This window comes from Tachypleus tridentatus, chromosome 9, assembly GCF_004210375.1.
Source record: "Tachypleus tridentatus isolate NWPU-2018 chromosome 9, ASM421037v1, whole genome shotgun sequence".
NCBI classification, from domain to species: Eukaryota; Metazoa; Arthropoda; class Merostomata; order Xiphosura; family Limulidae; genus Tachypleus; species Tachypleus tridentatus.
The window spans coordinates 105,793,133-105,819,932 of record NC_134833.1 but is presented as its reverse complement, the minus strand read 5'-3'; the positions used below and the strand labels follow the sequence as shown (position 1 = coordinate 105,819,932).

At 36.1% G+C, this 26,800-nt stretch overlaps 1 protein-coding gene across 1 annotated transcript; it reads left to right on the top strand.

The window, feature by feature from the left end:
- Positions 1 to 22,077: 22,077 nt before the first annotated feature.
- On the top strand, positions 22,078 to 26,587 carry LOC143225966 (uncharacterized). The gene is made up of 2 exons (XM_076456234.1): positions 22,078 to 22,458; positions 23,339 to 26,587. The coding sequence occupies exons 1-2, from the start codon at positions 22,260 to 22,262 to the stop codon at positions 24,133 to 24,135; spliced, it is 996 nt and encodes a 331-aa protein (XP_076312349.1). The 5' UTR covers positions 22,078 to 22,259; the 3' UTR covers positions 24,136 to 26,587.
- Positions 26,588 to 26,800: the final 213 nt, after the last annotated feature.

Here is a 26,800-nt window from a genome sequence, read left to right as displayed (position 1 = left end):
ATTATGAACCGCTTTTATTCTCGTATTTAATGCTAATTTTGAAATATATAGTTTTCTTAAGGAATGTCATTTTATTTTTCTGAATAAGAACATTGAACTATCTCTACTTCTACAATATTTTTCATTTTATTTTACTAACTGGCCCGGCATGGCCAAGCGCGTAAGTCGCGCGACTCGTAATCCGAGGGTCGCGTCGCGCTAAACATGCTCGCCCTCCCAGCCGTGGGGGCGTTATAATGTACGGTCAATCCCACTTTTCGTTGGTAAAAGAGTAGCCCAAGAGTTGGCGGTGGGTGGTGATGACTAGCTGCCTTCCCTCTAGTCTTACACTGCTAAATTAGGGACGGCTAGCACAGATAGCCCTCGAGTAGCTTTGTGCGAAATTCCAAAACAAACAAACAAACAAACATTTTACTAACTTAGGCGTTTTTCATTAATAGTTATCATGTGTTAACAGTCGAAATTTAATCAAAATGTAAAGTATCTATCGTGAGAAGTGTAAAGTGCAACAGTTTGATGATGTCAGTGTGTTATTTGATACTGATTTATAAGGAGTCTGCATGTTAAAATATATATAAAAAAAACGTTTTAAGCCAAGAAAGATAAAAATGTATGGTAAATTACAAGTTCATATAGAAACCTGTTTTATTCTATCTTATCAGTTTGGGCATAAATTCAAGATTTTGTGAACAGAGGATGTCAAGATGTTAATTTCTCATCAAAAAGTAGAACTAAAATAAATGAAACCTTGAGCGTGTCAAATACGTCAATCGAAAGGGTTTTACTTCACGAATCCAAAACAGTAATTAAGAGATGAGGAAACTGTAAGCTAAAAATTTGTATATAAACAACTCGGAATTATTCTATGTGCCGATATATCGCAGCTACAAATAGTACTTAGACCCGCATACTTATAAATGCAATTGAAGATTGGTAGTATTGTTGGTACATGTGTTTTTTTCGAATTCAAATTCACTGGAATCTTTCTACTAGGCTGCTGGAAAGGTTATTTGAAACTAATATTGAATACGTCACACTTTCCATACCTGCATCCTACTAGACTTATAGCTGTGAGGGGTAGAAAATATATGGTTTACACATATCCCTACTTTTTCTGAACGTATAAAGAAAACAGATAATGCAGTTCCAGTAAGTGTGTTGTCAGTGCCCTGAGATCGACTGAAGTTAAGTAGAGTTGGTAAGATCTGTGGGAAGAAAGACCAATATGTTCTTTACTTCATGTTCCTATCTGTTTTGTTTTACATTCGAAAATTAGCACAGCCATTTATATACATCTTGTTTATACATATATTACCAGCCAAGTCCGTGAACCATAGTGCTTTGCCTTGGGATGTCAGAAACATCGATGTGTGTCTGCACCTTTTATGCCGACCAAATGAGGAAGTTTTTCAAAATGTGGTATATCACGAGATAACATTTCAAAAGATATGCTAAGAAGAAAGTTAATCTTGTTTAGAAGTTATAATCTAATTTATAATATAGTTATAATATAGAAAGAATGAAAACAACAAAAAAGTGCACGATTTTATAGTCTGTCCCCTAGACAGTCAGCGGTAGGTTTACAAGAATAAAATCCAGAAGACAGATATACCACTGTATGGTTTTGTGTTAAAACAAACGAAATGAATCACATACTAAAGGACAAGCAAAAGCGACAACATTTCTTAATTATCACTTTTTTTTTGCATTAGAATAAATGGGCCACTTGGTTTGCATAGTTTGATCCCTCGCTCTGGATTTCTATTTTATGAATAATTTTATTTTCGAAAACTAACACTATATGTATGAGAATTTATAATTAGCAGTAAGCTTTGTTGTTTTCTTTTTAATTTTGGGCGAAGCTACACAATAACTATCTGTGCTATTCGTCTCTAATTTTGAAGTGGTAGACTAGAGGGTTTGTTTTTGAATTTCGCACAAAGCTACACGAGGGCTATCTGTGCTAGCCATCCCTAATTTAGCAGTGTAAGACTAGAGGGAAGGCAGCTAGTCATCACCACCCACCGCCAACTCTTGGGCTACTCTTTTACCAACGAATAGTGAGATTGACCGCACATTATAACGCCCCCACGGCTGAAAGGGCGAGCATGTTTGGCGCGACGGGGATGCGAACCCGCGACCCTTAGATTACGAGTCGCACGCCTTAATACGCTTGGCCATGCCGGGCCAGACTAGAGGGAAGTCAGCCAGTTATCACCACTCACTGCCAACTTTTGAACTACTCTTTTACCAATGAATAATGGGAGTGGCTGTGCCATTATAACGCTCCCAAAGCCAAAAGACCGAGTATGTTCAGTAACGGGGATTCGAACCCGCGAGTCGCGAATAGAGAGTTGAGCGACCTAGCTACCAGGCCATGCTTGGCCTGTTTAGCAATATATATTTCAATAAAGATTTGTTACAGTTTTGTTTTCTGGGGGGTAGTAATACTCTTTGATAGTTGAATGGAAAACAGGATTTTGGTGTTAAGAACTTATTCTATTACCCATAACAGTGTTCTATAATGTAGAGTTTAGTATGTCATACTGTAAAACGTTATTATATCGTTGTCCTTAACAAAACTCTACAATATAGAGTTAGGGGAATTAGCTGATACTTTCGCGGAAATCAGTTTATCTGAGAACACCACATAATTACGTATTTGTTCAATTTGTTTCTCGTGTCTATGGCTCAAACTCAACAAAAGTGTACAACACTGATGTTACTAACTACCTAATTCACTGTTTGACTGCCTGGCTCACTAACTGACTCGCAGGTCATCTCACTGTCTGATTTACTCGTTAATTCCCCAACTAACTCACACTGGTGTCTTATACAATATTTTCTCCCAATATCTCCCGAAAATTCGACTCATTCCGTCTACTCCGGGCACTTATGAAAAACATAGGCATCACATGTCATTAATACGTCATGCCAAACCTCCTTCTAGCCAAGCAAACAAAACATTTAGATTAAAATACTCTAAATCATAAACAATGTTTGTCGACTTTTATTTTGAGAAGTCAATAAAAGGTACATATCGAACACACTGCCTAAACCTAAATTAAAATTAGAAAAGGATGGAATATAGTGCTCTAACCAAGTGAACAAAAACAGTAAAACTCCACACGCAAAGAACATAAGAGTGGCCTCAATTTGAAGCTACCCTACCCTATCCTCTCTTCAATAATCAATCGAGTTACAACCCAACACCGTGTCTTAGATGTTGTATTATAAATATACGAAAATAAGTGTATGTTTGTTTGTTTTTGAATTTCGCGCAAAGCTACACTAGGGCTATCTGCGCTAGCCGTCGCTAATTTAGCAGTATAAGACTAGAGGGAAGGCAACTAGTCATCACCACCCACCACCAACTTTTGGGCTACTCTTTTACCAACGAATAGTGGGATTGACCCTAACCTTATAACACCCCCACGGCTGAAAAGGCGAGCATGTTTGGTGTGACGGGGACTCGAACCCGCGACCCTCGAATTACGAGTCAAATGCCTTAACCACTTGGCCATGCCGGGCCCAGTAACTGTAAATAAGTAAGTGTTCAGAGGAAATTATCTTATCCCAGTTGTTATAAACACGAATATTAATTGTTCAAAACTATTTGACCCGGCATGTCCAGGTGGGATAAGGCGTTCGACTCGTCATCTGAGGGTTACGGGTTCGAATCTCCGTCGCACCAAACATGCTCGCCCTTTCAGCCGTGGGGGCGTTATAATGTTACTGCCAATCCTATTATTCGTTGGTAAGAGAGTAGTCCAAGAGTTGGCGTGGGTGGTGATGACTAGCTGCTTTCCCTATAGTCTTATACTGCTAAATTAGGAACAGCTAGCGCAGATAGCCCTCGTGTAGGTTTGTGATAAATTCAAAAACAAACAAACAAAACAAACATCAAAACTATTTTCTCCCTAAACAAATGAGTGTTCAAAACAAAATAATTTTTCCAACTGTCAGCAAGTAACCGCTCAGCAACATATGGTATTCTTCCACCTGGTGTAAACATAGAATCAGTGATTCAAGTCTATCATTTTGTTCCAGTTATTCTAAACCTGAACAGACAACTTTTCAGATCCATAAACACGCACAACGGACTGATCAGAATAATATTATAGTCGCTAAATATTAACGACGTCAATACATTAAACGCGTAATAATCGTAGTTTTGAATATTGCGTTATAATATCTTAATTCGTTTATTTTGAACTTCACGCAAAGTTACTCGAGGTCTATCTGCGCTAGCTGTTCCTAGTTGAGCAGTAATAGACTCCAGTCAATATCACTCATTGCAAGTTCTTGAACTACATTTTTACCAATGAATATTGGGATTGATCTTCACATTATATCGCACCCAAGACTAAAAGGGCGAGTATATTCAGTGATAGGGATTCGAACCCGTGACCACAGAGTACGAGTCGAGCGCCTTAACCACCAAACCAGAAATTTTAATTTTTTTTTTAGAAAATTAATATGATCTTTCATACAGGTGATACTTCCATACTTAACTGTATGAATTTAAAAACATTAGAAGTGGACACTTGTGACGTAAAGTGAAATAATTAAAAACATTTCTGTAGAAAAAATATCAAATTAAATATATTTTAAGTTTATTGTTGTTATGATAAAGTGTACACATTAACTAAAACTGAGCTAACTATTAAAGAACGAAATCAACCTAACGTCGTACTACTAACTAAACGAAGTTTTGGGAAGGTCATTGCACGTAAGCCTAAAGTTTCTGTACTTGTACGCCATGTCAATCTAATAGTTTGAAGCAGTTTAAGTTTGTCCCATTACGAGGACGTTACCTTGGTCACTAGCCTATAGCTAAGTTGTACTTCAGAATTCTGGGAACGTGTTTTCCTCTGTAATTTTGCATAAATATGAAATAAAGAAAACACGTTTACGTTTTCATCAACTTAGCACAGGCACATCATGTTTTGTTACGTATGAATATGTATGGACATAAATATAGATATATAGTTATCCACATATTCAAACTCATACACATATACCCACATTTAAACCTCTTCTGTGTTATATACTATTTAAATTAGTATTGTTTTTATGGAATGAAGAGACGCCTGACTTCAGAAATATTACGTATGAGTGACCAAGAAAATGTTGACATCGCTTGGCAATGGAAATATACTATTGATGTTATTTTTAAATTATTCCTTATAGTTCTCTGATTTTTAGTTTTCCTGATCAGCACAATTTTTCGTTATATTTTGATTGAATAATTTAGTAAGACTTTAGATTAAAACACAGTGGTGGAAAAACTTTTTGCATCACAAAATATTTTCACACTTCGGAGTCATCGTCAATTTTGAAATTTAATGTATGTAGGTGCAGATGTGTTTTATGGATGATACAGTACTGTATGCTTACTACATTAGCAGCTTTACAAGCTGTTTTGGTATTGTACCAGCCATTTTACGACAATAGATAAAAGTTCTTACTGAGAGTCAGTTTAGAAGCCTATTTGTTGCAATGTGCATGTGATGTTAATACAGTTACACTACATGGCCAAAAGTATGTGGACACCCAACTATCACACTCATATGTGTTTGTTGAACATCTCATTCCAAAACCATGGGGCATTAATATGGAGTTGGTTCTCCCTCTGCTGCCATAACAGCTTTCACTCTTCTGGAAATGCTTTTCACTAGATTTTGGAACACAGCTACAGGGATTCGCTCCTATTCAGCCACAAGAGCATTGACGAGGTCGGGCACTGATGTCGGGCGAGAAGGCCTGGCTCGCAGTCGGCGTTCCAATTCATCCCAATGATGTTCGATGGGGCTGAGATCAGGGCTCTGTGCAGGCCAGTCATGTTCTTCCACATTAAACTCGGCAAATTATGTTTTTATAGACCTCGCTTTGTACACGGAAGCATTGTCATGCTGAAACAAAAAGGGCCTTTCCCAAACAGTTGCCACGAAGTTGGAAATACAAAATTTTCTAGAATGGCATTGTATGCTGTAGCATAAAGATTTCTCTTCACTGGAACTAAAGAGCCTAGCCCAAACCATGAAAAACAGCCCTAGACCATTATTTCTCTTCCACAAAATTTTATAATTGACGCTATGCATTCAGGCAGGTAGCGTTCTCCTGGCATCCGCCAAACCCAAATTCGTCCGTCAGACTGCCAGATAGTGAAGCGTGATTCGTCTCTCCAGAAGATGCATTTCCACTGCTCCAAAGTCCAATGGCAGTGTGCTTTACATCACTCCAGCCGATGCTGACATTGTGCATAATGATCTTAGCCTTGTGTGGGGCTGCTCGGCCATGGAAACCTTTTTCACGAAGCACCTGATGAACAGTTCTTGTGCTGACGTTGCTTCCAGAGGCAGTTTGGAACTCGGTAGTGAGCGTTGCAACTGTGGACAGACGACTTTTACGTGCTTCAGCACTCAGTGGTCTCGTTCTGTCAGCTTTGTGGCTGAGCTGTTGTTGCTCTTAGACGTTTCCATTTCACAATAACAGCACTTATAGTTGACCGAGGCAGCTCCAGCAGGGCAGAAATTTGACGAAATTGACTTGTTTGGCATTCTATGACAAACACACGTACTGCAACAGATAATCAATAAATATCAACAAATACGAAAATGTACAATCTGATAGTCCACTTTTGTCTTGTTTCAAAACAAACAGTAAATAAATTATGTAGCGCCGAAAATATCGCAAATGTTTTATGCAAATAACTTGTTTTGTTGTTGAATAAAGTGAAATTTAACCAAGTTGTTCTCTTGAATTCTGAATTTTGTTTGTTTTGTTTCAAGAGTAAAGCTACCCAACGAACTATTTATAGTGTGAGCACTAAAAAGATCGAATCCCGAAGAAGAAGAATGTCGTCGGTGTTTGGGTAAGAAAAGTTCATACCCTGGAGGGTCAGGTTCTCTGTGACCTCTTCCTCCTCCCCGTACTTATGTTCTTGACGGATTGGTATTTATAACTGCGAAAGTGAATATTATTTTGATTCTTTTCAGGGCAATGTCCATGTATTGTGGCTCGTATATAGTGATTATTTTATTCTATCAGCAGAAATGTCAAGTTTGTTGGTGGCATTTTTTTATTGTTTAATACATATATATATATATATATTATTATTATTTTATTATTATTTAAAATTTATATATATTTTTTCTTTTTTATTTATTTTTATATTTAAAATATAAGTTAACTGGAGAGAATCGAATCCCGAATACTAGCATTAATCAGCTTTTAAACTTACCGCTGAGCCACTGGTAGTGTTTGAATTATGAAACGTAAAACAAGTGAATTAGGCTCATGCCTGGTATCAGCCCTGGATTAACCAGTGAGAAAATAAGCACGTGCTTAGGGCACCAAGGGAAGGGGGGAATCACAGAGTTTTTCCCTTAGCTATCATGCCGTTAACTCTTTCACTGCCATACTCAATTTCAGTCGATTGTTTTGTAATTGTCCTTAACTGCTGTGTTCCACTTTACTCTGCATTGTTAAAAAAATATTTTCTTTGACTCAGTGAGTGACTAAAGTTTCGAGAAACTACTAAACTATGTCCTGAAGTAAGAAGTCATTGATTTGCGAAAGATTACTGTAAAGAGCAGTACAAAATTTTGATAAAACTTCAGGTAAAAAATGATTGTATATTATGATGTCTGACCTTGAAGATGAAATATTTTCTCAATCATTCCTTCTGTTGTGGTTAATTATAAGACATTATAGCAAGTGGATCTGTTTTGTTTTATCTTTTACTGCTTTATTCAGTCACATCTACAGAAAAATAAGAGTATAATACCACAGAAGCATAAGTCAAACGAAATGGTGACAGATGTGTACAGAGACGTGGGTAGTTTAATCTTTTTTCGACTTCTGTTTTCGTACGTTATATCTGGGTTACTGTCTCGTTTGTTTTAGTTTAATTTGCGTTAGTTTTGCATTATTCATGTGTGTTTTGTAATATTTTTATAAGTGTGTTTCTCACTGAAGCATTACTGAGCCGTAATTTTTTTGGGTTCAAACAACTTGCTGTAAAAAAACTTCTTTTGTGTGTGAGTACATGTTTTGAAATTTATCATACCAAGAAAAAATTTAGAAAGGAATGCCACCTTTCATAGATTACTAACCTATAAGAGTATTTGGCATGTTTGTATTCCCTTCTGGTTATGCAATAATATACGATCTGAAGCCGAGATTTACTTAGGGGATAAATATCCAACAAAATTTTGTCAAATATCCCATTTTTACACCCAAAAATGGAGATCACATTATATTTTCCTTACTTCTTCTTTGATTCTATCCTGACGTCATAATGCCCCGACCTGGCCCGGCCCTCTGGTGATATTTTTTCTGAGACGAACGATTGTTTTTTTTTGTTGTTTTTGGAATTTCGCACAAAGCTACTCGAGGGCTATCTGTGCTAGCCGTCCCTAATTTAGCAGTGTAAGACTAGAGGGAAGGCAGCTAGTCATCACCACCCACCGTCAACTCTTGGGCTACTCTTTTACCAACGAATAGTGGGATTGACCGTCACATTATAACGCCCCCACGGCTGGGAGGGCGAGCATGTTTGGCGCGAACCCGCGACCCTCAGATTTCGAAGCGCACGCCTTAACGCGCTAGGCCATGCCGGGCCTGAGACGAACGAACAATACGAGACAGAAATACAGAGACAACGACGATAAACTTTTAGGTGTAATTCAACTATTTTGCGACTGTAACTTCAGATCAGTATGTGTTCTATTACATTTCTGAAAAGCTGGGAAAACAATTGACTGATCGGAGCAGTCTAAAGGCGGTAATTCTACCTTTTAGGTCAAATTTCATAAGACGTCGACGTGTGCGACAACATGATTTTTAACGTTATTATGTATACACTCTATTACTAGTAGTAGTAGTACAGTACTGTGGCACTGTGGTCATACAAAAATAGTGTAAAGAACCGACAAATCAACAAAATCAATTTAGGATTGTCTGAAAAAGTGCATGTGAACAAGGTTAGTATTGAGTACGAGACTTAACGTTAGTGGCCTCATTAGGTCTAATGTTAGTGTTATCTGAGAACTGGCTGACAATAACCTTAGGCCTAAATACCGTAACTACAGGGTGGCCCGTAAGTCCATACCCATCCATATGTTATTATGTTATATTCAATTACGCATGTATTATAAATTTGTTTCTTTTTTTTCAGAGAAATATGGCCAATGTAAGTCCATTTACATTTGAAAATGTCTCACAGAACATGGCGTCGCATAATATTATGCAGCGAGAATGAGGGACAGCACACAGATACACTGGATACATAAGATATATGGATGGGTAGGGACTTACGGGCCACCCTGTAGTTTTGTGTAAGTACATTGAAAACGCTACTGTAGCCTGGAAAAGTGAAGTGGAATATTTCTAATTTATGGCCGTCGTTTTGAATTTGCCTTCGCATGAAGGTATGCAGATAAAGTTTTAGACGTATGCATATTTTGTTGGCTCATCTAAAGTCCCCAGGTGAAAACTGTGCTCAGAGTTGAGGTTACAACTCATTCTTCAGATATTTGATATAGGATTAAGATACTCTAGCCTAGGTCTAACCCACTGTTTAGTAGTTCAATGTGCAGTACAGTTTACAATTGATTATATGTTATGTATGTGTACCAGTACAGAATGATCACTGTATATATATAGGCTACTACAGTATGTGCTGTTGATCACAAGTTGTTTTGGAATACTTTTTGGCTCACAATAAATCTGCATATTTCCATTGACATTGCTCCTTGCATACAGCTACCATAGCAACAATTAATGAAACTTTTGGAATGACTGGAAACTAATTCTACTAAAATGGATTGAAGCCGGTCTCGAATGGTTTTCAACCAATCAGAATGCAGCAAATCAATAAAGGTATTTATGAATTCATGTTTATGTGCTGATGGACTTGGGCCCTAAAATAACTTTCTGACAGTCTTTATCTAAATGTAGATCTAGAGTTTAGTATGTTTGACTGTCTTACCAACGTTTTTCTTAATGAATTTCAGTGTTTTTTCTAATCATTATAACTATATATGATCCATATTCTTTTGTGGTTTTCATTTTTGTTTTTGTATTTTTCAGACTGCAAGATGAAACGAGTTCAATTAAGTTGTGCACAAAAGATAAAACTGGCAAAAAGGAACTAACAAAAGGCGATGGATTTTGTGGCCAAGACTGGAAAGCTGACTAATTTTTTTACTCAACTTACACAACATAATCTTCCAAATCAAAACCCATTTCCACCATCAGAAGCCACTTGTATTACATCTGACTCCGACAAGATTGAAGTTGAACCAAGCTCCACACCTATAAGTACCACGTTGTCCACTTCAAGATCGGAACATCGTGATGACGTTGAGGTGTCACAGGCTGGCGCAACTGGCACAAGTCTTACAACTGATCTCACTTTGCCTGTAAATTCTCCTGATATCTCTAGTGTTAATGTTGATGCATGTTGCTCTACAAGACAGTCTGAAGTTGAAATAATTGCTGAATATGAAAATTTACTGGACTATAGTAAAATGCTTTAATCTACAAAAGATGAAGAAACTAAAGCAAAAATTCCAGGGTCGTGGCCAGATATATCACAGATAGATCAGTTAAGTGTTGTACTTCGATACGTAAAAGACGAGCAGCCTATTGAACGCTTTTTAACCTTTTTAGAACTAAAAAGCCATACCAGTAAGGAAATGGCAAACTAGGTATTGCAGTATTTACGTGAAGTTTGTAAACTTAATTTTTCAAAATGTAGGGGTCAGTCTTACGACAACGCTGCTAACATGTCTGGGCGTTATAAGAGGATACAGCAAAAGATTTTAGAAGAAAATAAGTTTGCGATATATGTGCCCTGTGCAGTTCATTCACTAAATCTGGTAGGCCGAAGTGCTGTTGACTGCTGTCAAGTGGCAGTTATTTTTTTCTCTACAGCGTATTTGCTGTTCTGTAGCTTTGTGCTTAATTCAAAATAAACAAGTAAATTTGTACAATAATCTGATTAATTTGTATTAAAACATCGGGAATGTCATTATATTCCTATTAAATTAATGACATTTTAAACCAGAGGGAGCTAGTATCAAATTTTTGATTGGGTATATTTGCAAATTGAATGTATACTTGCACCTTAAATGTCGTATGTGATCAAGGTTGTTTTAAACATAGAGATGTAAAATATATAATAATAATTTATAACATTAAAAGCAACGTAAACACGCAAAGTGCAAACCCGAAAGAACAGAGTATACGCACACACCAGAACAGACAATTAAAGCACGACTGCTACCCACAGCTATTACACTTACACAAACAAAAGCTCCTATTCTTCAACAAAGATTTTTCTGAAGTTGCTAGATAAACATACAATCTACAAAAAGAAAGAACCTGTAAATCAAACATAAATGAAGTACAAATCAGTAAGGAAAAAACTACACAACTAACAACAGCTATCACAAACATGGTAAGTACTTTAGGGCCATTAATAAAAAAATGAAACACAGAGATGTGTTAAACATCATAATCACACTCATTAAAAAAGAACGTTTACCATACGTTGTAACCAAGACAATAAAATACATATTGACAGAATTAACAGATTCATAGTTTCCTACGTTAACATACAAGACGGTCTTGTTTTCAAACGGCACGAAATAGAAAACATCGCAAACCATACTTAACTATGATTTATAAACAGCAAAAATTGATCGTGGCAAGTGATTATCACATAGTCATATAACAAAACGATTAATTAAATCAATAACAACTGCAGAAGGAATAAGCAATATAGAAATACCCAAACATAAAGTAACAGAACAGGGAATAATACAAAGCATACTAATAAGAAAAGGGATTTTTAAGATTGGAAAAGCACCTCGTAAGCACTATTCAATTTATCTCTCCAATCACGCTTTATACCGACTGTTTGGAAACAAGCTGATGTTCTTATGTTCCCAAAGGAAATAAACCAGCAGGTAACTTTGAAAACTACAGCCTTAATAATTTAATTAGCTGTATAGGAAAACTGTTAGAAAAGATACTAAACAATATATTACTCATTTATCTAAAATTAAATTCAAACTACCAGAAGCTCAAAACTGATTTAAAAAATACCGACAAGCAGCTGATCACTTAATTAGATTAACAGAAGAAATAATAAACAGTTTAAGTAGAAATCACTGCAAGGTCGGATGTTTTCTAGACTTAGAGAAACCATTCGATAAAAATTGGCACAATGATATTAGATGTGAATTATCCAAAATGTGATTTCCAAATGAAATTATTCGCTGCTATGAAACTACCCTTCTCCGACCATCTCATAATTATCAGATTGAATGTCATCTGATTTCAAATAATATTTAAATAAGATGAATAAATACTGTTTTTCAGGTTGTGGTACAAAGGAACTTGTTCAAAGCTACAGCTTATTGTGAGTGTGTAAATAATCTGGAAATGAACGCAAAAAGTAGCGATCAACTAAAAGAAACAAGTTAAATATAAACTGCCATTACTGTGGGTAGAAAACACTATGTCTATGACCGTACACTGGGAACAACTGGCCTCTTTTCCCCAAGATGTTGGCTCAAAATATTAAACTTTTTCTCAGATAGATTTTAAGAATAAAGGGGAAACAGTAATGCCTCATTACTAATCATCATAAAAAAAGCATGAATTGAAGATGCACACTGGCACATGCACGCGCAGGTGTATATGCGCGGTAGTTTTGTGTTCGAGTACATGCACGTGCATGTGCGCATATTCGAACACTTTTAACGTAAGTCAGGGGTCAAATTTTACCAGTCCTGAAAAATGAGTAAAGTTAATCGAAGCAAAATAAATACATGATATTAATAATAATTAATTTTGTGTTAAAGTATATTGTGATGTTAGTAAAAAATCATAAATCTAATTCTGATGTGTAATGATTTAAGTGAGCTAATAAAAATTGCAGTTTACCAAAGTAATATAGTTCACATGAAAACAGTTCAAGTAATTACATAATATAGTAGCATTTAAACAAATACAATGTCTTGTTTTTTGTTATTAAGTCCAAAGCTACACAGCGAGTATTGAAACTCGATTTTTAGGCTCGTAAAACCTCATACGTAGCATTAAGCCACTGGAGTGTGGGTGCTTTTGTGTCTTTCCTATTCTAGCCAGTCTGATGAACCCCGATGTTGAGCGTAAAACCTTGTCGACACTGAATGTAGTAGGTGTAGTGTTGTTGAAATATTATTACATTCTTCTCTGCTTTTACTCATAAGTATTTATAATAACTAAAAATCAGATTAAATTTCGCTTTTACCTACCATAACATGAGGTGAAAAACGAATGAATAAGCTTATTTCTAATAACATGTCTATGTTCCCAGACTTCAATTAACCTTCAACTTCGATCCCCAATACCCGGAAGAAACAGATAAACACAACATACGATGGGTAAGTTAACCGTATGTATGTTTTTTTTTCTTATAGCAAAGCCACATCGGGCTATTTGCTGAGCCCACAAAGGGGAATCGAACCCCTGATTTTAGCGTTGTAAATCCATAGACGTACCGCTGTACTAGCGGGGGTGTAAGTTAACCGTTTACACCGTTTAGCATCGAAGAAAAACGATTTGTATAATCCCGACAATTTTCCATTTACCATCTCTATTATTGGGCTGAGGATAGAAAAATACAACATATAATAAATAGAAGTAAACACAAATTTACATTTCTTAGTACTGAATAGAGAAGAACAATACACTTCTTAAAATTATCTTAACACTTTCTCCTTGCTTGGGGTGGGCGTGTTTCTAGGAGGGAGTTGGTAATATCATCCATTAGACTAAAGTCAGGGTCAACTGCCTCAAACAGCCGCGTGATGTGATCCTGTAACGTGTACCTCAGTAACACTATTGTGAAAGAAGTAGAGGCTAGTACGTTCACCAATGTTCATTCATGCTCTCATCATACTTCCGCTAGCGCTATCTGCGTCACTTCCTGAATGAGAATTATGTGTATGTGTTTTTTAAATACGTATAATCTTGTAATATGGTTGCAGGATGAAGTGCAACTCATATGTAAAGAACAACAACAAAAACTAGTCTATATGTTATTGGTTCACCACGTTGTCTCGGCCTCATTTCAAGCGAGCTATTTTGTGCCTCGTTACGAGCGGAATGTACATGTAATGAAGAAAGAAAAATAGTAATACCTGGATAAAGAAGGACAAGAAGTGTATGCAATACAGAGACTACCACACAGGCGTGGCTCGTCCATTAATTAAACAAATAAAATTCCAGCATGCACGGGGTCATGTATAAAAATACTTAACATGCCTGGTTGCTTATAGTCGTGTCTAAAGAGGAGACGTCAGTGACTTTGAAAGACGAGTGATTGTTGGGACGCGTTTGGTGTGAGATTCACAGTGTCTAAGGTGATGTCAGTATGGAACTCAGAGGGAAAGACATCATCAGTAAAGGGCAACAGTGGCGGAAACGCATACTCCAGGATCGTGATGTTCGTCATTAATTGCAATTGAAAGGCAAAATAGGCGACCAACCGCAGATAAGTTAACAGCAAATTTCAACATTAAACGAGAGCAACCAGTTTCATCTAATAAGGTTCTCCGAGAACTCCATAGAACGGGATATCATAGCCGAGTTGCAGTATACAAACGACTCATCACACTTGTCAATGCACGTTTGCGCGTCCAGTGGTGCAAAAAGCACAGGCTATGAACTACTGAGCCCTGGAGAAATATGATATGATCGGACGAATTACCATATCCTCAACAAATGGACGAGTGCATGTGTTGCACGTTTGAAATATTAAGAACTAGACAGCCTTGAGTGTTTTATTTCAATAGTGAAGGATGCTGGTGGTTCCCTAACGGCGTAAGACGCATTTTTCTGTCATGATATGGGTGTACTCATACCTTTAGAAGGCAATGTCGATACCAATCGTTACATAATGGTACTGAGTGATCATCTTCAGCTGATGTTACAGCACTTCTGTCGTACAGAGAGGGGTATCTTTCAAGATGACAACACCCCCGTCTACAGAACACGAGCAGTCATCCAATGGTTTGAGAATCATGATACTGACATTATACATATGTCATGACCTTCTTAATCACCAGATCTGAACCCAATCAAGTATGTATGGGATATTGTGGAATGGCGTCTGAAATAGCGTTTTCAACTTTCATAAACTATGCGTGAGTTAATTGACTTTCACGTGAAAGAATGGTATCGCATTCCTCCTGAAGAATTCCAGACGCTGGTAGACTCTTTGCCACAGCATACAGGATGTACTGGCCGCACATGATAGCTCAACACCTTACTAAAAGACCACTGATACTTCCTTTTTTTTTTGCCACTGCCTGTATCTCACAGTGTTTCCAGTATAGAGTTGTGAGTTGTATTATGACAAGTTCGCCATTGGCAACTACAAACATCTGATTTAGTCCTGAAATATATAGGCCAAGCGTGGTCTAGTGGCTAAAGTGCCACATTATCCCAATAGTTTACGCTTCGCGTCATATTGCAACAAAAAATAAAATCACGTTCTGCATTTTGGGATTGTTAGTGCATTATAAAAGTGATTAGCTGCATTCCAGTGAGTTTACCAGTTTAGAACTGGAAATGGTTAGTGCAGGAGCACTCAAAACAAAATCAACAGGTAACCGGCAACTCCAACAGACACTCATCTTCACCCCATGTTATGCATGACGGTCTGCCTTGTCTAATCTATGAACAAATTCATTTGCAAGTAGTTTTACATTGTGCTAACAACTCTTTGAAACAAGGCAAGCTTGCAACAACTTGTAATTGTTTATGTTTCCGGCGTTAGCAATGGGCCGGTCTCCCTGAATTTTCATTGACTTTTCTGAGCTAAGGCTGTATAGTTATTTGATTTTAGATTTATCTTAGCTTTTGCCCATAATAAGAAAGGCTGAAGCAGAAACCATATTTCTCCAAATAAGTAAAACATTCAAATGTCTTTTCTTAGGCCTAGCTCTGATTCATGGAATATTTGGAATACTTTGAACTCTGATATGAGGATTGGAACAGGATTTATGCCATCATTCTTTAAACAGTATAAACTGTATGATCAATCATTCATGAATCACTCAATCATTTCAGGCCACATGACTGATCGTCAGCCTTCTGATTTTCGTGACAGTAAACTGAAGGGAATGACTGCCATTATTTTATAAGAGTGGTTTTGCTTTGCATTACAAAAGTGTAAAAACTTCTATAATTATTTTGAGCAGCGTAGGAAGTGTTGTTTTTTCTGCAGTTATTTTTTTTATAGAATAATAACTGTCACGGGATAGTGGGTTATTATTAGATATTTGCTGTAGTGTTATAACTGAAATCGCATCACTGTTTCACTGCAATAATTCTGACCCATTAGGGCCATGTGTTATAATTTTCACTATATATATGTATTTTGATATTACTGCTACATACCTTTTAAGACACACTTTGTTTCAGCGCATATTACTTGTTGGAGATGAAAGTATTATTTTACAAATATAAACAATATTTTAAGATAAGTAGTTCCATTGACGGTTATATAACTCACCAGTTCATAGAGTCGTGTAAGAGAGCTTGTTCCGGTAGCCAGGTGTACGGAGAGCGTGAGAACTTCCGTCTTGTCCTTCCGACGAGCTCAAAAGTCTGAAAAAGCCATGATGGTAGCTTGTAGTAACTGGGAGAAAAGGTTCCCACTTTAGAGACGGGGTGGGATACGGATAATGAATTAGTATCTGCAATGTTTCGATTTCCTGTCTGAATGTCTAAACTCAGAGTGTCATCCGTAGTGATTATTCGTTAAATAACGATGCGCAGCTGGTTGTTTATTCATTTACAAAAGTTGAGTGAAACAGTGCGTTAGTTAACTGATAGCGTGATGGATATAACAAATCTACTTGGATGTCCAACGAATAACAAATAAAAACATATGATAATCGATATATATATATATATATAATTCTGTAACTGTTTAAGAAAAATGTGAACATTAGTTTTAGTTATCGATCTTATGTTACACAAAAATAACTGGATTGTATCTATTCTACACAGGAAGGGTTACAAGAATTGCTGGGAATTTGCAATAAGAAATATACTGGAACTTTTGTTACATGATATACAAAAACTAACAAACAAAACAGGTCTTTTGTTGCATAAGATAAGAAACAAACTGGATTTTTTTGGCATAAGACGACGACAGAGAGTAAACTGGAATTGTTGCATAAGACAATGAACTGTTTGATTATTCGTTGTTAAGATTAAAGTTACGCAGTATGCTATCTGCTAACTGCCAAATGAGGATATCGAAATCCGATTTTTGTATTATAAGCTCTCAAACCTCGCTGAGCCAAAGTTGGGCGCTTGAGATAATGAATAAACCGGCATTTTTGAACCCTTTATTTAGAATAAGTTAGTGAATAAAAATGTCAACATGTTAGAAGAGTAACTAAGATTGTTATAAATGTCACGAAAATAAATAAATAAATAAATAGTGTATAAAGGAAAGAAGTCGCTGAAGATTAAACAACACAAACAAACATTCATACACTTCGCCAGATTATTGGCGTATTTAGGTGGGGGCTATAGGTGTTTCAGTTCCAGGGCCCATTGATAATTTTTTCTATGTAAAATTACATTGGATGTAGGGCCCACAATAATTATTAGCCTCTGTGCCCAAACAACCTTAAATCCGCCACTGCGCCACATTTATTACGCTCCTTTGAAGAAGTAGTTGAAAATGTTATAAAACAAGTAAACCTATGCTTAGGTAACTGTAGTAAATTTTACACTGATTTTTTTATTGTGTTTTTTTTATCGAAGGTTCCAAGTCTAGTCTAACGCACTGGCACCACAAAACTAACGTTTCTAGTCTTGTTTAGTGTACTGGTTTTACAAACCAAAGGTTTCAAGTCTTGTTTATTTGTTTTTTAATTTCGCGCAAAGCTACGCGAGGGGTATCTGCACTAGTCGTACCTAATTTATTAGTGTAAGACTAGAGGGAAAGCAGCTAGTCATCATCACACACCGCCAACTCTTGGGCTACTCTTTTACCAAAGAATAGTGGGATTAACCGTCACTTATAACGCACCCACGGCTGACAGGATGAGCATGTTTGGTGCGAGGGGGATTCGAACCCGCGGATTACAAGTCCAGTGCCTTAACCACCTGGATATGTTGGGCCTTCAAGTCTTGTTTAACGTACTAGCGTTACAAAACAAACGTGCCAAGTCTAGCAGAAAATACCGCCACCAGGAAACTCAGCTTTCAAAGATTATTGAAATTTGCTAGTGAATTAATGTTCATATAATAGCGGTGTCATTAGCTTTATTGAAATATCTGCTTCGTGCTGCGAAAATGCACATTAAAAAGAGTTTCTTTTGATGTGTTTTAACAATGTTTATTTTCTCTTACACGTTTTCTCCTCTCATGAACGAATATTTGAAAAGCTTTTTCGTACTGTTAATTCTTACACTGCTAATTATAAATTTATCCTCTCCTCTAGAACAGTGTTTTCCAAAGTAAGAATCGCGAGCCTCTCGGGTGCCGCCAAAAATGGGCCGAAAAGAAGTATACTGAGTTAATTTTAATTCTAAATAAATAATATGCCGATAAAAAGTATGTTGAATCGATTGAATTATACAGGATGTGGAAGGTGTTATTGTTTTTACTGCGGCACTGTCTTTCAATCACCATGCTTATGTCATAGGTTGAGGGAATTTAACATTTTTTTAATTTACATCAAAGGAACCTTAGACTAAAAGAGTTTGGGGACCACTGCTCTAGAACATTATCTTTAGCACATATATCTCTCCCCCCCTTAGAGAATTACGGACGTATATGTACCCTTTTGGAGCTCTACCCTTCGCTCTAAATCATTGCGAAGATCATATATATGTCCCTCTTTAGAGAATTAATTACCCTTGACACTTATATGTGTCTCTCCAGAAATCTGTCAAAGGCACATATATCTCCCATTATATATCACTGCCATGAGACTTATTATATATAATCCTTGTTTTAGTCTGAAAACTGTGATACTAAAAACAAATTCCGTAATAAAACCTCTGTAATAAATCAGTAATTTTATCATTAATTAAAAAAAAACACATATGTTGCTTATTAATTTGAATATTTTGAATAAAAATGTACAAATAATTATTTTATTTAATACTTTGCATAGTGTGAGAAAGATAATCATGTGTGAAATAATTCAAGCAATTATCTCTAAAAAAAATAAAAAAAAACTGTGGATTCGACAAGCAATGACAGAGAAATAAGTAATCGTACAGCACCACGAGTGCTTCCGGGTGGGTTTCTAAAATGAAACCTACTACTGGAAGAGTAGTTCATCTACAAATGTGTACATTTGCCAATGTTTGTTTTGAATTTCTGTTTTGAATTTCGTGAAAAGCTATACGAGGGCTATCTGCGCTAGCTGTCCCTAATTTAGCAGTGTAAGATTAGAGGGAAGGCAGCTAGTTATTACCACCTACCGTCAACCCTTGGACTACTTTTTTACCAACGAATAGTTGGATTGACCGTCACATTATAACGCTCCCACGGCTGAAAAGGCGAGCATGTTTGGTGTGACGGGGATTCGAACTCGCGACCCTCGGATTACGAGTTGAGTGCCTTAAACCCCTGGCTATGCCGGGCTCTTTGTTTATGTTATGAATAAGAAAAGTGGAAAAATTCGAGAATAATTTTTTTTCAGAAAGTAAATGGTTTATTATAGGTAGTAATATCAGGAGACAGGAGACATTAGCCTTCCAGTTCAACACTTAGTAGAGACGGTCGACAATGTTAGGTTACTATGTACATGTTTTTAGTGATATAATTTAAAAAACGGTCCATTTGCAGTATATGAATGCTACATTTTCTGAGGGTCATATCCATTGATCCCATATACTTTAGCACTTCTAGGTAATCTTTGCTACCTCAGTCTGCATCAATCATAAAATCGTTTACTGTATATTAATCAGTGTAAGGAAAATATTTATCTTTTACTTTGAGTAAGTGTGTTTGATATTATAGCGTATAATGCAATCACTATTTCTGTTGAAAAATAGTGTAAACAAAATCTAACGAAACTGTTTCCCAAAGATGCAGACATTTGTTTTCTCGACATACAGCCGATAGGAACTGGTAAACCTACGATTCTAAGGTGATTAGAGATAAGCGAATTATTATACAATTGGACAAAAATGATCTTTCATTATGATGTCACATCCATGATGCTACAAAAGGTTTAGTACCAGTAGTGACATGGTTTTCCAAAAATAGTTTATCAAAATTCTGATAATATTACACTACAATATACATCATAATAAAGATAAGGTTTATCATCAAAATCTCATGCAACATGTTCTCAAAAAAAAATTATACATCGTCCTTTATATTATAACATGCTGTTATAAAAAAATTGTATTGGTGCTGACATAATGTAACACATGTTCATAATGTTGTTATAAAAAATGTATTTTATGATAAAGTTTTGTCCGTTGTACATCAGTTTTTCCTCATAAGGAAAAATATACCTTCATATTGCATATTTTTAACGTGTATTACTGTAACAACTAAAACAAAATCACGGTTTCTCACTTTTGTTCATATAAATGGGACAGTTGTTGTTACTCTGTACTTAGTGGGTCAGTGGTACAGTCGTCCGCGATCACACGGGGGTTTCCCTGTGTGTTTCAGATTTTATACAAGGGACGAATAATGTGAACTGAAAATATATAATAAAATTGTACTTTTAAGTTTTCTGAAGATTATCATGTAGATAAATGGGATTTTAAGTCCCCCGAAGATTATCTTATATGTAAATGTTTTTTTTTTTAATTTTTCAGAAGATTATCTTATAGATAACTGGGGTTTTAAAGTAGTCTGAAGATTATCTTGTAGATAAATGGGATTTTAAGTCCCCCGAAGATTATCTTATATGTAAATTTTTTTTTTAATTTTCCAGAAGATTATCTTATAGATAACTGGGGTTTTAAAGTAGTCTGAAGATTATCTTGTAGATAAATGGGATTTTAAGTCCCCCGAAGATTATCTTATATGTAAATGTTTTTTTTTAAATTTTTCAGAAGATTATCTTATAGATAACTGGGGTTTTAAAGTAGTCTGAAGATTATCTTGTAGATAAATGGGATTTTAAAGTTTTCTGAAGATTGTCTAATAGGTAAATAGGATGTTAAACACATTTTAAAATGATTTTATATCATCTGTGTTATGTGTGGTTTCTACCTAGAGATGTCTCGGGCGTTGAGACCGCGACAAAGTCATGTACCAACGCTTAACCTGCAGTACATGAAATTACTTAGCAGCAGTGGTTAACGGTTAACATTCTAGTTTACTCAGCACTTTTATCATCACTTGAATAGTTTTAAAGGTAAACGTTAGCTTTTGTTTGAAAAAAATCAAACATATTAAGCTGCCATTTTGAAATCCAGTGTGAAAGTGAATAACGTGAAATTTGTGAATTAATCATTTGCTTCTATGGTTTTAAAATAAGCCATTAGCTCCGAGGATAAATGTGCAGTGAAGAGATTAGTTGGATGACGTGAGGGTCAACCATGAGTTTAGAAAATAAATTTACAGTAACGATATGTTATATGAACGATGCGAACTAGAAAAACACACGCAGAGAAGTTATGTGGATGACGTGAAAATTCACCACGATATTTACAGATAAATCTGTAAAACAAGAACGTTATCCTAAAGATTCACCAGTGAATAAATATGCGGAAAACATATCTTTAATATGCACAAACATTAAACGATGATAAAGTTACACTAGTGCACAACATTTTATCTAGGTCAGCAAACTACAGTCCAACAGTAAGAAGTGAGAAAAGTCGCTAAGTTGATTCTCTCCAGAACCGGGTGTTTGACTGCAGGCGAGACACCAAAAGGACACAACAACTTTTTCTACTCTGTCAACGAACCGGTAGCAAAGTCCATGTTCCTCTATTGTCTCACGTTGTTCAGGATAACTGTGAGAGGGCGCTGGTGATAATCTACACAAGAACGTCGCTATTTGCGTGGTTGCAGACGCCACAGTCATGATAAGTGGAGAGTAACATGAGGAAAGCTGCGTGAGTTAAACTCTTTGTTTCAAGCTTCCCATGTACGTAGTAAAGATAGTGTTTAATATAACAATCAACTGTATATAGTAACATGTTTTGTAGAGGAAAATCGACATCAGCTGGTCAGGGTAATACACAATGACCTTGGTGTTATCATTCATAGTTTTTAACCATTCTTCTCCTAAATTTAGACAGCTGACAGATACTTGTAGGTTATATACTATGCCTTGTGGATATGACTGTGATCCTCTGGACTTTGAAGAATCAATGTTATCAGAGAAGTGGAAAGTACAAAATCAAGTGATCCTGAACAATTACGTCAACAAAGCAATACGTGGTATGGTTTCCCAGTAGAAATAGTAAATACTTTAATTTTTTGAATTTTTTATATTTATTTTAAAGAGAATTGAAGTATTTTTAGTAGCATTAAAAGTTTAAAATATGTGTGACAAAATTTGCATTTTATTAATCCAGTAAATATTTTCACAAGCACATTATAAAATTATAAAAACTGCAGCTCCAGACTTGTTTTTAACATGTCCGCAGTAAAGTGTTTCAAATTATTGTATGGTTGGCAGTGATACCGATAGTTTAATTGAGCAATGTGGGACGTTTTACAGAACAAAAACAACAACAAAACATTATATAGGGTATGGTTTATCCAACATAAACTTTAAGTCTTATTTTCAAGAAATTCTTAGTCTGTTATGAACTGTGAAAATTTTCCACATTGCTAATAGTCAAGTTTTTCAGATTCAATAGGCGTTCAGCGAACTCCGGTGTTCGGGTCCAGCGTTTACCTTCCCACACGCAACTGTGAGCTGGTCTGTTGAGTTAAATATAGTCTTTAGCATGGCCTTGTTTGGACCTGGGATATAAAACAAGGCGGGTGGGTGTCATCGTTAGAAGGGGAAGGAGGGGTCTGGCACGTGCAGAGGGCATGATGTTCCGAATGCTTGTTGAAGTTAAGATTACATTTCCTTCAAATGTTTAGAAAATAATGATTAAGTAAAAGTTGTTATATTTTCAAACATGAAAAAAATTACATATGCTACGCTAACAGTATATATTTTCCACTGTGTCATTACATATCGCTATCGTTGTATTACCTGGCCTTACCCAGACTTAACCCAAGGTCAACGTTCTTGGCAGCTGGCGGAACTGTGTTGTAGACCAATATATATATATTTATTGTTATTATGTTTTGCTACTTGAAGGTCCTGGAGAAGACAGCTGTTCAACACCAGGAGATTCGGCTTGTGGGGAGAACAAAAGAAAACTCTTGAAACTGGCGGAGGAGGAAACTAGTCAAAATAAACGTCACAAACGTGAAATAGAGAATCATATGTTGAATGGGATACCCCAGCAGGACATAAACGAATTCTACTCTGAAGATGTCCATCATCAGGATGATGTCACAGACCTACTCTATGTACCGCGCCGTAGAGTACCTCTTTTATGGAATCCACGTTTGCGCTTGAAAGATGAGCGACGAAAAGTGTTAAAGATGTCAGTGAATAAACTAAGACGCATGAAAGACCCTGAGGAATTGCTGCAGAGGTCTGTTTTAATAAACAATACCATTAAGTGTTTGCAACAAGACATCCGGGAAGGCTGTCACTCTACTATACATCCCAACACGCTTCTAACTGACAGTCGTAGTGAAAATGTTTGTGAGGAAAGAGGCGAATCTTACGTAGATCCAACTGGCAGATCTCTGAGTGATCGTGTGAGCTTCGGTAATAGTAGTAGTAGCGACGAAGAGAGATGTTGTAACATATTCGACCAAGTGTGTGCTGTGAATGAGGAAAATACTACATCTATGCACATTACTGCTGTTACCAATAAAATACCAGTCAAGAAGAAGGAATGGGATTCTAATCCTCTACCTACTTTATCAGACCTCGGAAGTCAGAAACACAGTGTCGAGCAGTCAGACAGACGTTTTACTCAGGAAGTATCAGTTATAGATTCTGTTGTCTATCACAGTTTGTTAGCATCTCTAGAATCATGATGTATAAAAATAGCGTAATGAATTTTAACAATGATAGTTTATTTGTCTTCAAAAATGCAAAGTAGACATTTCGGCTGTTTAAGAGGTTGTATCCAGAAGACGAACACTGCTGCCATCTGGTCTACTTCCTTAGTTTATTAATTTTTTTTTCAGTCTTTCATGCTTCGTCTTATCGACCTTTGCTTTATAAAGGACGTTCACGACAGGAATCTAGGGCTGAAGTTAATCTATTTCACACGCAGGTGTTTTCTCTTTATACGAGTTTTTCTTTTTGGTAAGAACCATTGGCTACTAACCAAGAACTAAATGATACTCTTATGTGAAGAAGGCTAGCTTTTACAAGAAATATTTGAGTTTTCCTTTCCGTAAAATAACTTGTTTTTGAATAGATATGAAACAAAATTAAACTTATATCACTTGACTGTAAAAAATATTTTGAACTTACTCTAACGCAGCTTCTAAAGGATTAACTATTTGAATCGTGTAAATAATGTTGTCTTAAATCTCTAGAATCAATCGCATATCGTCGTATCCTATTATATGAAAATATAATAGTCTTAACTTATGTTTAAGTTATTGAATATTGCATTGATTTGAGTGCACACGGTGTGCTAAACATGCTAGATTATGTAAATATAACTTAACATTGAACTATGTTATACCCTAAAATCTGAGCGCAGCATTGTCAAATACAAATCTTTTTCAAAGTTTGATTAAACATGAGGCAACTTTTCAGGAAGAGGGAGGGAGATGAATTTGATTTTGTAGTAACCCGGATGTATAATACTTCAAAGTAGTTTGATTAAAATGTCGTTTTTATTAAAATTAAAATTCACTGCTGACTGTTCAACAACGCAGTCTTCTTGGAGCTTTGATAGAATACTCTCAGGTTACGGACTTGTATATCTATTTAGTCATTGACGAGAGATCTTGCGCTTCGGCTTGAGGTAAGATAATTTTAAACCGAAACACCTGCCACGTTCTCTGCTCTGGGAGCGATGTTTCGCTCATTCACTCTCTCTTCTGGCTCAGCGACTTATAACTTTAAAATACAAACTGGATTTTAATACTCGTAGTGGACACAACACAAATAAACTATTGTGTAACTCTGTGCTTAATTACAACCAGGCCCGGAATGGCCAAGCGTGTTAAGGCGTGCGACTCGTAATCTGAGGGTTGCGGGTTCGCATCCCCGTCGCGCCAAACATGCTCGCCCTATCAGCCGTGGGGACGTTATAATGTGACGGTCAATCTCACTATTCGTTGGTAAAACAGTAGCCCAAGAGTTGGCGGTGGGTGGTGATGACTAGCTGCCTTCCCTCTAGTCTGACACTACTAAATTAGGGACGGCTAGCACAGATAGTCCTCGAGTAGCTTTGTGCGAAATTAAAAAACAAACAAACAAATTACAACCAACTAACCAACATCATAGTATTCCTGTACAAAACAATGTAAAGTAATATCAGTGTAATGGTAATTAGACCACATAACAGTATTGTTTTGCTTAAGATGTTATTCTTTTACTTAATATTTGAAAACTATCAGAAATACAGACAGACAGACGAATTGCTGTTGTGAACTTTGAAATTTCACCGACAAGAGTGAAAGTGTTATTTACAGTAAGTTCGAACTTGGAACGTTTTTACGATTTCTACCGTTATTTAACTAAACATTTAAGTAGTTCCTAGCAATACACAGTATATTTTATAGTAATGAAGAAAAATATTATCATGTGTTTTAAAAACAACTATTCGACTTTTAGCCATTGTGGAAATTAGTACCCATTATACTTGGAGGTGTATTTAAGGATTGGGGCACAAAGGGGAAGTCGGATTCTTGTACAAAGACTGTGGAAGAACTCTTCCATAAGTTAAGCGTGCAATACTGACACCTGAAATTAGCAGCAATGCCTATGAATAAAAGAGCCATAGGCTTTCGAAAAGAAACCCTGTATTAAACAATACCTAATAGTTTGAATTCATGGCAAAGATACTAAACTTATCTGTCGTCGTCCCTAATTTTTAACTGCTGACCACTTAGCACCAGCCATGATAAGGGATTGACTATAACTTTTATAATCCACCCTTAGTTAAGAATAAATTGAATGTTTTTGTTATATCAAAAAGATTACCTCAGAGTAAGAAATAGTTAAGTCGTTTTCAATATGTATTCTCTTGCTATTATAAATATAATGTTATTTTTAAATCTCCCTGGAGATCTACACGGTACTTGTACAGTATTTCCACTCCGAAGTCTGCCATTATTTATTATCTTTGTTTTTTAGGAAAACGTCGCGTCAAATTATAATATTTTGGAAACTGTTGCTTTTTTCGACTTTTATTGTTGAAGTAACACGCTTTCAGTTTCATTCTTCTCAGTTGTGTGTCTAATTAAAACAAATATATATAGCGTGGGATTTTTATGATGTTCATTAAAGTCTGATTTATATGTACTGTTGTTCAAGATTTGTTTTCAGTTGCATAAAATTCATTATTATGTTAGTGTTGGAAAGGGGGATTGTGAAATGTTTCGTTACAATATGTATATATACATATTTACTGGTAATGCTACTTGTAGGTTTTAGAAGAAACCGACATATTACAATATTAAACTACGAAAGCTAGTAAACCTGTAGACAGACACCTGTAGAACGTGTTAAAATCAC